Source organism: Scyliorhinus torazame, chromosome 2 (genome assembly GCF_047496885.1).
Source record: "Scyliorhinus torazame isolate Kashiwa2021f chromosome 2, sScyTor2.1, whole genome shotgun sequence".
Classification (NCBI taxonomy): Eukaryota; Metazoa; Chordata; class Chondrichthyes; order Carcharhiniformes; family Scyliorhinidae; genus Scyliorhinus; species Scyliorhinus torazame.
The window spans coordinates 354,900,531-354,916,062 of NC_092708.1; the positions used below are offsets into that span (position 1 = coordinate 354,900,531).

At 47.4% G+C, this 15,532-nt stretch overlaps 1 protein-coding gene across 1 annotated transcript in view; it reads right to left on the reverse strand.

Moving 5' to 3' along the window:
• The window catches only part of LOC140407557 (protein SIX6OS1-like), a 66,455-nt gene extending 52,071 nt beyond the window's left edge, over positions 1-14,384 (reverse strand). Inside the window, exons 1-2 of the mRNA XM_072494950.1 lie at positions 14,380-14,384; positions 11,352-11,441 (exon numbers count right to left, since the gene is read on the reverse strand). Coding sequence (XP_072351051.1) covers positions 11,352-11,441; positions 14,380-14,384 — 95 coding nt within the window. The remainder of the gene's footprint in view (positions 1-11,351; positions 11,442-14,379) is intronic.
• Positions 14,385-15,532: the final 1,148 nt, after the last annotated feature.

Here is a 15,532-nt window from a genome sequence, read left to right on the forward strand (position 1 = left end):
GGTGGCGTCGGAGCCGGGGAAGATAAATGAGGCGTTCAAGGAATATTACGAGGAACTGTACAGGGCAGACCCTGGGGGGGGGGAAGAAAGGGATATGGGGTGGACAGGGAGTATTCGAGGGAAGCCAAGGATGGACTTTTAAATTTATTTTATTTTATTTGGGGTGGTTCTTAGATGGGTTGGAATTCCCACGGCTGGGGGAAGAGAAGAGGCAGGCACTAGAGGAGCCTTTGGGCTAAGAGAGATAATGAAAAGCATAAGGGGGATGAAGTCGGGGATGGCCCCGGGGCTGGACAGTTATCCGGCGGAATTGTACAAGGAGTTTGAGGTGGAATTGGCACGCATCTGCTCTGGGCATTCAGCGAGGCGCTGGAGAAGGGGGAGCTGCCGAAGACAATGACATAGGCGAAGATCACGCTTATACCAAAGAAGGGGAAGGACCCATTAGAATGTGGGTCATAAAGGCCGATATCACTGTTGAACACGGATGTAAAAGTGCTGGCCAAGCTGGTGGCGGGAAGGATGAAAGAATGTATCCCGGGGAGTTTTTGGAGGACCAAAGAGGCTTCGTAAAGGGCAGGCAACTCTCCAGTAATGTAAGGCGATTGTTGAATGTGATTATGACTCCAGCGAGACGACGGGTACCAGAGGTGGTGGTGTCCATGGTCATGGAGAAGGCATTCGATCAGGTGGAGTGGTGGTACCCGTTCGAGGTCCTGGGAAGGTTGCAGCACGAGTGCACCATTTGTACACGGCCCCGGTGGCGAGCGTAGACTAATGAGACAAATTCACGATTTTTCGTGTTGCACAGGGGAACGAGGCAAGGTTGCTCGCTGTCACTGCAACTGTTTGCATTAGCGATACAGCCCTTGGCAATCGCCCTTAGGGGGTCAGTAGAGTGACAGGGGATTAGGAGGGGAAGCAGGTAGCACCGGGTGTTGCTATATGCAAACGACCTGCTACTATATGTGTCAAACCTGCTGGAGAGCATGGGGAGAATTATGGGCCTATTAGAGGGGTTTGGGACTTTCTCAGGTTATAAGGTGAATTTGGGGAAAAGTGAGGTGTTCCCGGTAAACGGGTTGGGTCGGAGAGCCAGTTTAGGGGGGCTACCATTCAAGGTAGCCAGGGATAGATTCAGGTATTTGGGGATCCAGGTGACGGGAGAGTGGGCGACGCTGCATAAGTGGAACCTAGCAAAGCTGGTGGAGGAGATAAGGGAGGATTTTAAGAGGTGGAATACACTACATCTGACTTTGGCAGGGAGAGTCCAAGTGGTGAAAATGAATGTCCTGCCAAGGTTCTTATTCATATTCCAGAAGCTACCGATTTTTGTTCCCACGGCCTTTTTCGGAAGTTGGATAGTTATTTCAGAGTTTGTATGGGCGGGGAAGGTGCCAAGGGTAAAGAGGACCCTGTTGCAGACAGGGGTGGGGGTTGGCATTGCCAAAGTTGCTGCATTATTATTGGGCAGCAAACATGGAGAAGGTGAGGCGATGGAGGGAGGCAGCGCTACCACTGGCATCAAAGATATATATGAAGAGTCTGGTTGTACAGTCCACGATAAAGGTGTGGAACCAGCTGAGGAGCCATTTTAGGATCGAGGGGACGGAGGGTATGAATAGGTAGTGGAGAGAGGTGGGGCTGGTGAGGGAAAGGGATTTGTATCTGGAAGTGAGATTCACAAGCATAGAGGAGCTGAGGGAGAGGGTAGAGCTCCCGAGAGGAAGTAAATTTAGATATTTACAAGTAAGGGACTTTGCGCGGAAGGTGTGGAAAGGTTTCCCAAGCTGCTGAAGTATGCCCTATTGGAACGGTTGCTGCTTCTGGACATGGAAGGGGAGGGTAGGATTGGGGAGATATATGGATGGTTGGGAAAGCAGGAGAGTGTGCAGGTGGTGAGGATCAAGGAGAAGTGGGAGGAGGAGCTGTGAGAGGAGACAGATTAGGGATTGTGGAGTGAGGCATTACGCAGGTGAACTCGACCTTCTCGTGTGCGAGGATGAGCCTGATAGAGTTTAAGGTGGTACATAGGGTGCACATGACTCGGGCGAGGATGAGTGGGTTCTTTCAGGGGTGGCATACGAGTGCGAAAAGTGTGGGCGAGAACCAGCGAATCACGCACATGTTTTGGGGCTGTTAGAAGCTGGAGAGATACTGGGGGAGGGGGGGTGAAAATGGGGGAAAACCTGTACAGACGGTAAAATTGTGTGTTGGGAAGCATGTTCCCTGGATTATTTGTGTTTTGTAACTGTTTGAATAAGTTTGAAATAAAATACTTTTTTTTTTTAAAACACTCGAGGAGCTCGACAATATCCAGGACAAAGCAGCCTGCACGATCAGCATCCCATCCATCACCTTCCTCCACCACTGGAACACAGTGGCAGCAGTGTGTACCATCTATAAAATGCATTAGCAGCAGCTCGCCTTCAACAACACCTTCCAAAGTCATGATCTCTAAAACCCAAAAGGACAAGGGCAACAGGTGCGTGGAAACATCATCACCTGCAAGCTCCCGTCCAAGTCAAACAACACCCTGACTTGAAATAAAAACAAAAAGTGCAAGAAAAAGTTAGCAGGTCTGGCAGCATCTGTAGAGAGAGAGACAGAATTAATGTTTGCCTCTTCTTCATCCTGGGAACTATATTGCCATTCATTCACTGTTGTTGGATCAAAAACATGGAACTCCCTCTGAACAGCACGTGGATGTACATACGCCACTAGGACTACAGTGGGTAAAAGAGCCAGCTCACTACCACCTTTTCATGGGCAATTAGGAATTGATAACAAATGCTGTCCTTGACAGCAATGTTCACATCTAAGCAACCAATAATAATTAACATCTTCCACCTTCACCTCTATGCCAGCCCTCCAACACAAACACTTACGCATGTTTTGTACATTAAACTCAATAACATAATTATCTTCCTGGCCAATTTCCCTTTCCCCAGAATATCTGAAACATAACAGCCTATATTTTGGCTTTCAACTCCAAGTCACAATTACCACCTATCCTTACTAATCTATGTTGTACCCCTAGTTCTTTAACATTTAAAATTTAAAATTCTCAGAGCTGTGATCAGGTTCTACCTCGTCAAATCTCTCAGGCTTCTGCCTCCTGCACACTGACTAATCTTTTGTGTATTTCTGCTTCCTTTGCCTAATCATTGGCTTTGTCCCTAAACTGTTTTGCTTGCCATTTCTCCTTCTGCCCATAAAAACCTACTCAAACTTCCATTGACGGGGATGTGATGAGAAGTCACACATCAGGTGGCTCTCCTCTCACAAACCTGAAAAATAGGCTCTTTTTGCCCAAAAAACACGCACTAAAACCAAAAATATACCCACACCACTACCACAACACCACGGAGAGAAGAAAATGCCAAACAGCAGCAACCACTCCGAAAAAGGAGCGACAAAACCCTGGACAAGCAAGCGAGCAAGCCGGATGGCATACAAGGCGGCGAAACGTGGGCTTCGCCAGAGCGAGAGGTACCGGCATGCCGCAAATGGAGCACCCCCCCCCCCCAACACCAGGGGATGGGTGGAGGATGTTTTTCTCAAGAAAACTGAGAGGGCATCGGGAAGAGAAGAAGCTGGACATTCAAGCAGTGGTGAAGGGTGTGGCTGCCGAAGCTCTGGCGACCATGCAGGTGGAAAGACGACTGGAAGCCCAGGAAGAAATGATCAAGGAGCTGGAAAAAGGTGCAACAGACCAGGGCGACCCTATCATCGCCCTGGAGAAGGAGGTGGCAAGATTGGTTGTGATGCAAGAGAAGCTGAAAGGGACAATCAAGGACCAGGTGGTCCAATTGTTCGAACTTGGTGGGACGCGATAGTTTCCCCAACCCACCAGAAATCGATGGATCGCACCGGTCGCTTCACCCAAAGCCGGGGATCAGCCGTAGAATCCGGTGTTGGGCGAGACAAACCAAAAACTGTAACTGGGAAGGCCACCGGATTCGGATTTATCAGGACATTGGAGGCGACCTGGACAAACGCCAAGCCAAATTTAATAGGGCGAAGGTCGTGCTGTACAAGAATGGCATACGGTTTGGGATGCTGCACCCAGCCAAGGTCTGGGTCACATTCCAAGACAGGGAGCACTTCTTCACAGCCCCTGTGGACACGGACACATTTGTCTCGGAGAACGGACTAGAAAGGCGGCAGCAGGAGCAGCGATTAAGAGCCCACAGGAAGACACTCTTAATGCTTATTGTTTACTTTTTACATTCGGTACAGCCAACTGTGAACCATCACAATATCGACCACTTTGCATGGGATTGTACTGCCTCGTTCTGGAGATGAGAGAGAAAAGAGAGAGAGATAAGAATGAGTGCAGCAAAGCCTAGAAGGAGGGGTACGGCGGACAAGAAGCCCAGGGATCGGGTGACGAGAGGATGCACAACTAGCCCCAGGAAGTGGGCCACCACACTAGCAAAGTAGCTAGTCCTGAGAAGCATGTAGGAGAGAGAGGCTACAGCGCAACAGGAATAGGGAGACAACTAGAGGAAGAAACTGGGGGAAGGGAGAAGAGGGGGCAACTACAGGGTAGAGGGGGAAAGAGAACGTGGCGGGGGGAGAAAACATCACAAGGGAGAGGTAGGTACAGAAAGACTGAGGGCATTAGGCTGGCTACAACAGGCCACACATGGCGACTTGGAACAAAATGGTGCTGCAAGCAACCACTTTGGAGGTCCCTGAACAAAGGGAAACCCGGAGTGCAGGGGTTCACCCACATGGCGAACTCTCATTTGGCAGCCATGTTAGATGCTCCCTGGACAAAGGGAAATCCTGGAGCAGAGGGGCCCAACCTCATGGGGAGAACAGTGCCCCGGGCCATCTTGGACGGCCCCCTCACAAAGGGAAACCCCGGAGTGCAGGGGCACATCCACCAGGTAAGTATGGTTGATTCCGCAGGAATGGGGGGACAAAAAACCCCCATCAGGATAGTCACCTGGAACATCAGGGGATTTAACAGCCCAGTGAAGAGATCCAGAGTTTTCGCCAACCTGAAAAGTATGAAAGCTGACATAGCCTTCCTCCAAGAGATGCACCTGAGAGAGAAGGACCGACTGCATGCAAGGAAGGGCTGGGTGGGAGAGACCTACCATTCCTGCTACGGGACAAGGGCTAAGGGGTAGCCATACTGTTAAATAAGAAGGCGATGTTTACTGCGATGAGGACGGTTACGGACTCATGGGGATGTTATGTCATGGTCAGCGATGTCCTGGGAGGGGCACCGGTAGTCCTGGTGAACGTGTACGCTCCCAACTGGGATGACACGGAGTTTGTAAACAAACCCATGGCAGAAAACCCCGACATACCGATGGATCATGGGGTGACTTTAACTGTAACTGTGTACAAGACCCATGGATGGACAGGTTGAACCCCAAAATGGGAAAGACCTCCAACATGGTGAAAGAACTCAGCTTATTCATGGAGCAGATGGGGGCAGTGGACCCATGGCGGTTCACCCACCCAGGGAGAAGGATTTTTCCTTCTTCGCCCAAGTATATAATGTTTATTCATGGATTGACTTCTTTGCAGTGGGAAAATCGGTGCTTCCAGGGCTAGTAAGAGCGGAATATTCCACGATCGTAATCTCCGACCACGCCCCACATTATATGGATGCGAGGTTGGAGACGGGTCGTGCCCAAAGCCCCCCATGGAGGTTGGACATGGGAGCTGGTTTAGCACAATGGGCTAAACAGCTGGCCTGTAATGTAGAACAAGGCCAGCAGCGTGGGTTCAATTCCCGTATCGGCTTCCACGCACATGTGCCGGAATGTGGCGACTAGGGGCTTTTCACAGTAACGTCATTGAAGCCGACTTGTGACAATAAGCGATTATTATTATCCTGGCCGACAAGGTCTTCTGCCAGAAAATATCACAAGCCATAGACAAGTATGTTACTAACAATGAGAATGGGGAGGTCTCACCCTCCACGTTCTTGGAGGTGCTGAAGGCTGTAATCAGGGGAGAAATTATAGCTTACAAAGCATGGAGAGATAGGGAAGAGAGGGTGGTTAGGCAACAGCTATTCGATTCCATACTGGAGATAGACCAGCGATACGCTGAGGCCCCGACCGTAGAGCTCCTGGCGGTGAGGAAAAAGTTACAGATGGACTTTGGCCTGCTCTCCACGAGGAGCACAAGCCTCAATCTCGCTAATACCTATGAAAGACAAGACCCAACAGAATGTGGTTCCTACAGACCCATCTCGCTGCTAAACACAGAAGCTAAAATACTGGCCATGATCCTAGCCAAAACGCTGGATGACTGTGTACTAGAGGTGGTAACAGAACACCAGATGGGCTTTGCCAAGGGTAGACAGCTAACATTGAACATCAGGCGCCTGCTGAACGTGATCATGACCCCATCTGGGGAGAGAACACCTGAGGTGATCATAGAGGTACTGGAGCGTTTCGGGCTTGGAACAGGATTCACCGCCTGGGTGAAACTCCTGTACAACGCTCCCACTGTGAGCGTATGGACAAATACCACCAGCTCTAAATACTTCCAGCTGCACAGAGGCACAAGGCAGGGATGTCCGGTATCCCCGCTGCTGTTCGCCCTGGCGATTGAACCACTAGCGATCATGCTTAGGGTGGCAAAGAACTAGAAAGGGATCCAGAGAGATGACAGACAGCACAGAGTCTCGCTCTATGCAGATGATCTTCTCCTCTACATCTCGGACCCGCAAAGCTGCATGGCGCTCTTGAAAGAGTTTGGAGCCTTTTTGGGCTACAAGCTTAACCTTTTTTTTTTCTTAAATGTTTTTATTCTCCATTTTCACATTTTCCTTCAAAATTTACACCCCACCCACAAACAGTAAACGGTAACAAATACAAAATCAATCCCCTTAACAATACCAACGATCCCATCCTCCCACCACCCCAAACAACGGCCCACCTGTCAATATATGCATCCAATAAAACAAACTCTCCCACGGTGGAAACAATAAAAATGAAAAAGGAGTCCAGGACCGCCCATGGCCACCATTAACCTATAGAGTCCACTCCCCCCCCCCACTCAATGCCATCCAACCTCTGAAAGAGTACCGTACATGATACCCAAGAGTTGTACCCCCGCCCCCCCCAGTCTCCAACTCCTCCCGTCCACTGCCTCTTGTAAAATTCCTCCCCCCAACCTCGGTTCCTTCCCCCCCCAACATTCCACCCCGGCTAGACCACCCGGACCCTGTTCTCCCAGGCTTCGATGGCCGCAGCCCCTCCCCGCACCTCACTCCCATTCACTGGCCAGTTTAAACCGGCCAGCCTGGAGGCCCCCGCTCGGGTCCCTTTCCCCCTTGCCCGGCCCTAGGAAAGCCCAGAAATCCCCTTTTAGCACTCAAACCCCGCATATCCACCTACACCCCCAAAGAGCCCTCATTTTGAGTGAAAGTCCCATCACTTCCCTTGTCCAAATATATACAACATTGGCTCCTTTAGCCCATACACCCGCACGCAGTGAAACAAAAAAGAAGAAAATACAGTCATGAGGTTACATCGGCACATGGCCATTTCTCAATTTCTCAGTTCTGCCACAGTCCTGCCTTCGCAAACTCCTCCGCTGCTTCCGCCGTTCCAAAATAAAAGTCCCTGAGCTTGTAAGTCACCCTCAGCTTCGCTGGATATACAATGCCACACTGCATCTTGCTAATGCACAGTGCCCTCTTCACCTGGTTGAAGGCAGCCCGCCTCCTCGCCAGCTCCACCGTAAAGTCCTGATATACACGTATACCAACTCCAGCCCACTGCACCACCCGCTTCTGCTTGGCCCAGCTCAGGACCTTCTCCTTCACACTGTACCTACAGAAACACAGAGTCACTACTCTTGGCGGCTCACTCGCCATTGGTACAGGCCTCCACGACCGATGAGCCCGCTCCAGTTCATATCGGGAGGGATCCTCGCCCTCCCCCAATAGTTCCACCATCGCGGCAAAATACTCAATCGGCCTCGGCCCTTCAACTCCTTCGGGCAGCCCAACAATCCTCAAATTCTGTCTCCTGGATCGGTTTTCCAGGTCTTCCATTTTTCCTCGCAGATCCTTGTTAATGTCCATCACCTTCCGCATCTCCTACCCCATCGAGGCAAGTTGATCACCCTGCTGCAATAACGTTTCCTCCACTTCCTTCAGCACCTCCCCTTGCTCTCGCATCTCTGCCACTGCGCTCGCCACTGCTGTCATCACCGGGGAAATCGCCTCCTCCACCAGCGCACTCAAAACCTCTCTCATCTCCTTCCTCATTGTCTCCATGTATCTTGTAAACTGCCTTTCGAATTCCGCAGCCATCACCTTAGTTATTTCTGCAGCCGTACGCACTGCGGCCTCCCCTGGTGCTCCAGCCTCCATTTTCCTTGGTGACCTTTCCACTCCCCGCTGGACCTTCAGCTATTTTGTTGAAGGACAATTTTTTGCTCACCCTCGACATTTCTCTTCACTGTGCCTTCACTGTTTCTTCCTGCTTTTGCCGCCTCCGTGGACCCTGGGACCAGGCTTAAAGCCCCGAAAATGCCGTTCCCGGTACGGGAGCCCTCCATTGTGCGGCCGCCTCCCGCCCGCCGTCATCGGAAGTCGCGCTACAAGCTTAACCTGAGCAAAAGCAAGATCTTCCCGGTGAACCCGCAAGGGGAAGGGGCAAAGATGCAGGGGTTGCCTTTTAAACAGGCCTGACACAAATTCAGCTACCTGGGGATCCAAATTGCTCATGGCTGGACAGGGATCCACAAGTCGAACCTGACCAGCATGACGGAGGAAATAAAAAAGGACAGAGCACACTGGGAGAGTGCAAAACATCAAGATGAACATACTGCCCAGGTTCCTCTTCCAGTTTAGATCCATCCCAATCAACATCCCCAGGCCTTTTTCAATTCACTAGACAAACTGATTATGGTGTTTGTGTGGGGAGGGAAGAACGCAAGGATCCCAAAGAGAGTATTGCAGAGAACGAGATCCATGGGGGACCTAGCCCTCCCAAACCTGCAATATTATCACTGGGCAGCAACTGCGGAGAGGGTAAAGGGGTGGATAATGGAGCAAGAAGCCGAGAAGGGGGGTAATGGAGGAGGGCTCCTGCAGAGGACCTCCCTACAGGCCCTAGCCATGGTGGCACTCCTATCCCCACCTAATAAATATTCAATGAGCTTAGTGGTGGTAGCAACACTCCAGTCGTGAACCAACTGAAACAGCATTTTGGGTTAACCGAAATGTCCAACAAGGCCCCCATCTGCAACAACCACAGGTTCACGGAGGCGACTATGGACGCCACCTTCAAAAGGTGGAGTCAGAACGGGGGGGGGGACACTGACAGTTAGGGACTTTTACACCAACAACAGGCTGACAACTCTCGAGGAACTGACAGAAAAATTCCAGCTGACGGGAGGGGGAATGAACTAAGGTACCTGTGGCGATATGCCTCTGCGGTTTTGTATATATTAGCAATGCGTCCTCCAACCAGCTGGTGGCGATAGAGATCTATCATGAGACTCAAGACACCCACCATTTGGTAGTAAGACATACGAGAGGATAGTCGCACTTAGAATAGCTCCAAGAGAATTCACTAAATTAATTTAGTAGCTATTGTCTGTATCATAGTTTGTTTGTTATCTTTCCACGTGTTTGTTAATAAATCATCTTTATAGTTAAACAACTAGATGTTCTGTGTACATCATTACAACGGTTAAAGCACAGAATACAACAGTACATACATATCAAAAATTTCTTACGAAGGTTAACAAGGATGCATCCACGACAACGAAGACACTGCTGGAGGACCTGCTGGAAGCGAACATCTGAGGGAAAGGGAACTGTGGTGACATGTATGGGCAACTGCTAAGGGGGGCCAAAACCCAACTGGATGAGACAAGGGAGAAGTGGAAGGAGGACTTGGGGCTTGAAATAGGGTGGGGACTCTGGAGCGAAGCACTGCACAGGGTCATTTCCACTTTCTCATGTTCAAGGCTAAGCTTAATGCAACTAAAAGTGGTACAGAGAGCCCACTTAACCAGAACCCGAATGAGCAGGTTCTTCCAGAACTGGAGGACAAATGTGAACGGTCCCAAGGAGGCCCGGCCAACCACACTCACATGTTCTGGTCTTGCTCCAGACTTGCTGGGTTGGGTTCTGGATAGCCTTTAATCGAGGCAATATCCAAGGTGGTGAGGGTGAGGGTGGAGCCTTGCCCAAGAGTGGCAGTCTTCAGGATGTCAGAACAGCCAAACCTCTTCATGGGGAGAAGGGCCGGCACCCTTTGCCTTTGCCTCCCTAATTGCCCGCCGGAGAATTCTGCTGGGCTGGCGGTCAGCAGCTCCACCCAAAACTGCAGACTTCCTGTCCAACTTATTGGAATTTCTCCAAATGGAGAAAATTAAATGTGCCATCCGAGGGTCGGAGGAAGGCTTCCACAAAACATGGGAACCATTCACTCGGTTGTTCCAAGACCTGTTTTATCCAACAACTAAGAAGTCAAAGAACAGGAGAGGTAGCCACAACACAGCAAGGAAGGGGAGGGGGGGGAAGGGGCGTGGGAGGGGGAGAAGGGATTCATGGAACCCAACCATGCCCAACAAAAGAAGCATGAGAAGCAGTATCAAACCCACATGACAGGAGCAGAGCACAAGAACAGATGAGGGAAGAAGGCAAGACAAATGACCAAGCAGAGGGGTGGTGGTAGGAAAGGAGAAGAGAGGGTGTGCAGGAGAAACAGCTGGAACCAAAAACCAATGGGGAACGAAAAACAGGAAATCGCAACCACCACTGTAAATAACAAAAAAAAAAGAACGACGATGTATGTAAGTAATAATTGAACATTTTTCTTTATCCTCTGTCTCCTACTGTTTGTCCACATTTATCCTTGTTTTGTATACCACAAAAAACTCAAAAACATTTTAAAAAACATACTCAAACCATTATTTTCCAAAAAGCTTTCTATTACCTTTCTGAAGTTTCACCTCTACAGTTTAGGAGTCTTAGGTATGTCACTGTCTTTGTGATACTTTTCAATATTACTTTAAAATGCTATTTGAACTTGACATTCTTGTCACTGGTGGTTTATTAAAAAATATATGGAAGGCAACAAAGGATCAATGTGGGAAAAGTAACTACCAACAAGGAATTTAATACAATTAATATATGAAACCTAAGAAAGCTCAAGTTGAGTGATTGTACAAAAATTCAAATAAAATTTAAATACATTTTTAAAAAAATAATGTAGATATGGACTTTAATATAGGTCATTTTAAATTATCTGAAATCATTACCAAGGAAAACATTTAAGTGTATAATTCCTGCACACTGTCACGTATTTGAAAATGTTGCTGTATAAAATTGCTTTATTCTTCCTTACTTATCTCGGATGGTACTAGTATGTTGTTCCAAAAGTTGCTTTTCAAAATGCTCTCCATGCTGTGTTAGAAGCAAACATGTTGGCTTCCAGCTAAAATCACAAGAACAAATGATCAGAAAAGCAATTCAAACTATTCCAGCAGATTAAATATTATATTTCCTTAACATATAATTTGTATTACATTTCCAAAGTTATTGGTTAATAGATAACCTGTGAATGTTCAGAATTCCATAGATTTCCATCAGAGGCAACTGAACTGAATTTTTTGTACATGTGGGTCAAGATATATTATGAATGAAATGAATAAAATATAAAGTGAGTTTTGAGGTATAGTGGGTGTATCAATTTATTCTTGTAGCATTGCTCAAAGCAAGTTAAGGTTTCTCATCTTTCTCTGCTGTGTTCCAAGCTTTTGTAATTCACTATGAGCAGCACCACTTGTGATTTCATGTATTAATACATACTTATTTATAATGTAACACTTATCGATTACACATTTTTCAGATGGACTGTGGAGAAAATGTGCCCTAAATGGTTCCTTCCCAAATATATGTCCTCATTCCCATCACATCTCCAATCCTTCGTATCCCATCGCAATTACGTCTACTTTCTCGCCACTAAAATGTTTGTTCGGCCTTTTGGACTTTGTTTTGCTGTCGCTCAACTCACTTTTGACCCTTAATCAAATCCTACTTCTCCCTCCTGAGGTAGCAAGAAGCCAGAGACCTCCTTACCTTTAATTGTATGTCCTCATTTACCCTCACATTAATTTCCCTCAATGTGCCTTAGCTTAATTTAAATATTACGAAGTACTTAAATAAGGCCTATAGCAATTTTCTGTTGACTTAGATGCTCCATCTGCCTATCCAAAATGGGCATAAGGGGCAACGGCGCCGCTGCCGCTCCCTCCAAGGAGATATACCACGAGCCCAGTGGTGGTGGCTGCCCTCAAAATTTTGGGGCAGTGGAGGCGGCACAGGGGGGAAGTGGGGCCTCGGCGGGGACCCCATTACGGGGGAACCACCGGTTCGCCCCAGGAAGCACAGGTGGAGGGTTTGCGGGGTGGCACAGGGCAGGGATACGAAAGTTGGGGGACCTGTTTGTGGACGGGAAGTTCGCGAGCCTGGGTGAGCTGGAGGAGAAGTACGGGCTCCCCCCGGGGAACACCTTCAGGTACTTACAGGTAAAGGCAGGTGGTGGAATTCCCGCGGCTATGGCCACACACAGTACAGGATAGGGTGCTCTCGGCGGGGGGGGGGGGGGGAGAATCTCGGAAATTGGGGGGGGGATCTCGGAAATTTACCAGGTGATGGAGGAGGAGGAGGCCTCGGTGGTGGAGGTGAAAGGTAAGTGGGAGGAGGAGTTGGGAGAGGAAATTGAGGAAGGGACGTGGGCAAATGCCCTGGGGAGGGTGAACTCTTCCTCACCGTGCGCGAGGCTCAGCCTCATACAGTTTAAGGTGCTGCACAGGGCACACATGACCGGGACAAGGATGAGCCGGTTTTTTGGGGGTGAGGACAGGTGTGTTAGGTGCTCAGGGAGCCCAGAAAATCACACCTATGTGTTCTGGGCATGCCCAGCGCTGGAGGAATTTTGGAAGGGCGTAGCAAGGACGATGTCGAGGGTGGTAGGATCCAGGGTCAAGCCGGGCTGGGGGCTCGCAATATTTGGGGTGGCAGAGGAGCCGGGAGTGCAGGAGGTGAAAGAGGCCGGAATTCTGGCCTTTGCGTCCCTGGTAGCCCGGCGAAGGATTCTTCTTCAGTTAAAGGATGCGAGGCCCCCAAGCGTGGAATCCTGGATCAACGATATGGCGGGGTTTATTAAGTTTGAGAGGGTGAAATTCGCCTTGAGAGGATACGGTACAAAGGTTCTTTAGGCGGTGGCAACCATTCTTAGACTTCCTGGCAGAGCGGTAGACAATGGTCACTGGCAGCAGCAACTCGGGGCGGGGGGGGGCACTTTATTTTTTTGTTTTTGTTATTTACACTGGAGGGTCTGAGGGGGTGTATATACTTATTGTATTAAGTCGGGGTGTTAATGTTAATTTATTATTTATGTACAGGGGTGGAGGGGGGTATGGAGGGTTGTTTTTCTGGACTGTGTTTTGTACTTAACCCTGTTAGGTTCCTTTTCATTTTGTTATTGATATTTTATGAAAACCTTTAATAAAAATTATTTTTTAAAAACAAAAAACAAAATGGGCGTAAGTGAATCTTCATGGATCATGAAGTTCAAGAGTGACAGACCTACAAATCACTTTTTTGAACCGGTAATACCTTTGAAGTACATGGTTTTGTTTTTAAAATGTATTTAAATATTCTTCCAGCCCTGTGAATTTTCCCGTTGATAGTCTGTAATTTTTATTTGCACCTCAAATTGCCTATTAATTCTTCACCAGGTCATGGGACATGCAGAGGGTGCAGAGGAAGTTTACTAGAATAGCACTAGAGACAAGGGAATTCAGTTATATGAAGAGATTAGAGAGTTTGGGAGTTTTTCTTATAATAAAAGAAGAAATTTGATGGAAGAGTTCAAAATCGTGAACAGTTTTGCTGAAATAAATAGGGAAACTGTTTCCAGCAGCAGAAGAGTCACCAGAGGGCAGATATCTGGCAAAAGAACTGGAGGTGATGTGAGGATTTGTTTTTACATGAGTTATGGTGATCTGAATTGCCTGAAGAAGGCATGGGGCTGGTGGAAACAGGTTCTATATTAACACTCAAAAAACAATTGAATAAATACAAAATAAATTTTTTTTGCAAGGGAGTGGAATGAATTGGATAGCTCTCCGAAACAGTCTGTACAAGCATGATAGGCTGAATAGCTTCCTTCTCTACGCATATGATTCTAAAATATTTACAAGACTTCAGCAGAACAACAAAAACCAAAAGATTTCGAGTTCTTACAACACAAACTGTAATCCATAATAAAAATCACCTTTTCCCAAATTGTTTTTGTTATTAATCATATACTTTGCCGATACAGCATTTGGAAAGGCTAAAACAATTGACCACCTCCTCCTTCTCACCTCATCCCTGACTAGCTCCCAAAATGGACTATTAGCATTCCACAATTAAATAAATAGAGGCAAACTTGAAATCCCTCGAGGTCAACCTCAGAGCTTGCAAATTTTGCTGTTGCTCAATACTTAACTGCCAGAACAAGAAAAAAACTTTGTTTACAAAAGGTATGCTAAAAAGATATGTAATAAAGAAATTGATCAAAATCTATTTAAGTCTAGAAACTCAAGCAGTTGTTATATTTAACCCACACACAAATTAAGCTTAATGTGAAAGTTTTATATAATGCATGTAACATTTCCTAATACTGTTGTCTTCTTTTGAATTAGTAGTGAATAGATATGAACACTATTAAAATGAATTGCTTGCAGATTGTTACTGTCTAATTTAGCATACTTTGTGCAAATTCCCACATATATTACGTGTGACATACAAAAGCTAGAACTTAATATGCGAAGGTAAAAATGTACAGAAAAAATTACAATGAGCAATACTGCAAAGTTAATCTTAAAAATAATGAATTAAAGTCAAGCTTTAGCCTTCATCCTGATCTACAAAATAAGGTATTTAATCTGCTATCAAATTTTGAAGATTGGTTAATATTTGATATCTCAGTTTAGCAAAGTGGTTAGGCCACAGCTAAAGTATTGTGTTCAGTTCTGGAATCCACATTATAGGAGGGATGTGATAGCACTTGAAAGGGTGCAGAGGATGTTGCCTGTGCTGGAGATTTTAATTATGAAGAGATATTCAATAGACTTGGACTGTTTTCCTTGGAGTAGAGATGGAGGGGGACATGATTGAGATGTATAAAGTTATGAGGGACATAGATAGAGTAGACAGGAAGAACATTTTCCCCTTGGTTGAGGGATCAATGACCAGGAGACACAGATTTAAGGCAAGGGGCAGGAGGTTTAGAGGGGATGGGAGGAAAACCTTTTTAATCCAGAGGGTGGTGGGAGTGTGGAACCCACTGCCAAAAAGGGTGGTGGAGGCAGAGACCCTCTATCATTTAAGATGTATTTAGATGTGCACTTGCGATCCCAAGGCATACAAGGCTATGGGCCAAGTGCTGGGAATTGGGATTAGAATAGTTAGGTGGGTTTTTGTGACTGGTGCAGACTCAAATGGGCCGAAGGTCTTTTCTGTGCTGTATGACTC